Source organism: Pyxicephalus adspersus, chromosome 7, assembly GCF_032062135.1.
Source record: "Pyxicephalus adspersus chromosome 7, UCB_Pads_2.0, whole genome shotgun sequence".
Lineage (NCBI taxonomy): Eukaryota > Metazoa > Chordata > Amphibia > Anura > Pyxicephalidae > Pyxicephalus > Pyxicephalus adspersus.
In genome coordinates, this window is record NC_092864.1 from 15,421,666 (window position 1) to 15,422,482 (window position 817).

The 817-nt window shown below is 41.5% G+C and overlaps 1 protein-coding gene across 1 annotated transcript in view; it reads right to left on the bottom strand.

Annotated features, from left to right (window-relative positions):
* XPO6 (exportin 6) overlaps nucleotides 1-817 on the bottom strand; it is a gene marked incomplete in the record, with an annotated part of 29,218 nt that overhangs the window by 7,830 nt on the left and 20,571 nt on the right. Inside the window, 1 exon segment of the mRNA XM_072417595.1 lies at nucleotides 33-177. Within this exon segment, the coding sequence (XP_072273696.1) occupies nucleotides 33-177 (145 nt within the window).

The window sequence follows — 817 nt, forward strand, 5'->3', positions numbered from 1 at the left end:
ATACAGAACCCCCGGAGTGTAAAGATGTTCACCTTTGTGCTGATTAGAGGAGGCAGGGCTTCCATTGCTGTGGAGATGATGGAGATGAATTGTTGCTGATTTTGACGCTGGACCTCACTGTAGAAACGTGCAAGCCAGTGCGAATAGGCTTGTAATGCAGCCAATGACTGGGCATGTCTGAAAGATACATAACATTTTTTCTAGGTCATAATCTGTTGGTGTTTAAAATATAAAGAATATGTAATATCACAAAAAACAATACATTATTAAGGGCATTACAAATAGAAAAAGTCTAAGGATAGAAATAAGTGAATGGTTATTGCCAACGTGTTTGGAGGCAGGACCAGGGATGTCATTCTCATACTGGTATCAGTTCTTCTAGAATTGCTAATTCAAAGCAAAAACTCTAAGCCACCTTTACTCAAAACTGCACCTGTAAAAGAAGTAGTAATAAATATAACTTTCGAAAATGTTTGTGTATTGTAAAGCTGCCATATCTTTGCTCAGCCACTGCAAAGCCATTGCTCAGCCACTGCAAAGTTTTCAGGTGCCTAGAATAGTTGCTAGTCTACTGGGTGCTGTGGTTTTGCCTACCGGCTTGTATTTCACTACAGGATATATGAGCCAGCGGGATAAACCAGAGAGGATGCTGTGGTGGGGCGAGTAAGCATTCAAAGTATCTGCTGAGCAAAAACTTGTAGAAGCTGTGGAGCAGAGATTAGGCAACTTTTCAAGTTTTGGACGGCACTGACCATCAGCCACCGATGGATTTTACAGAGTCAATATCTTTGGCACAAGGAGCTCTGGGACATCACCA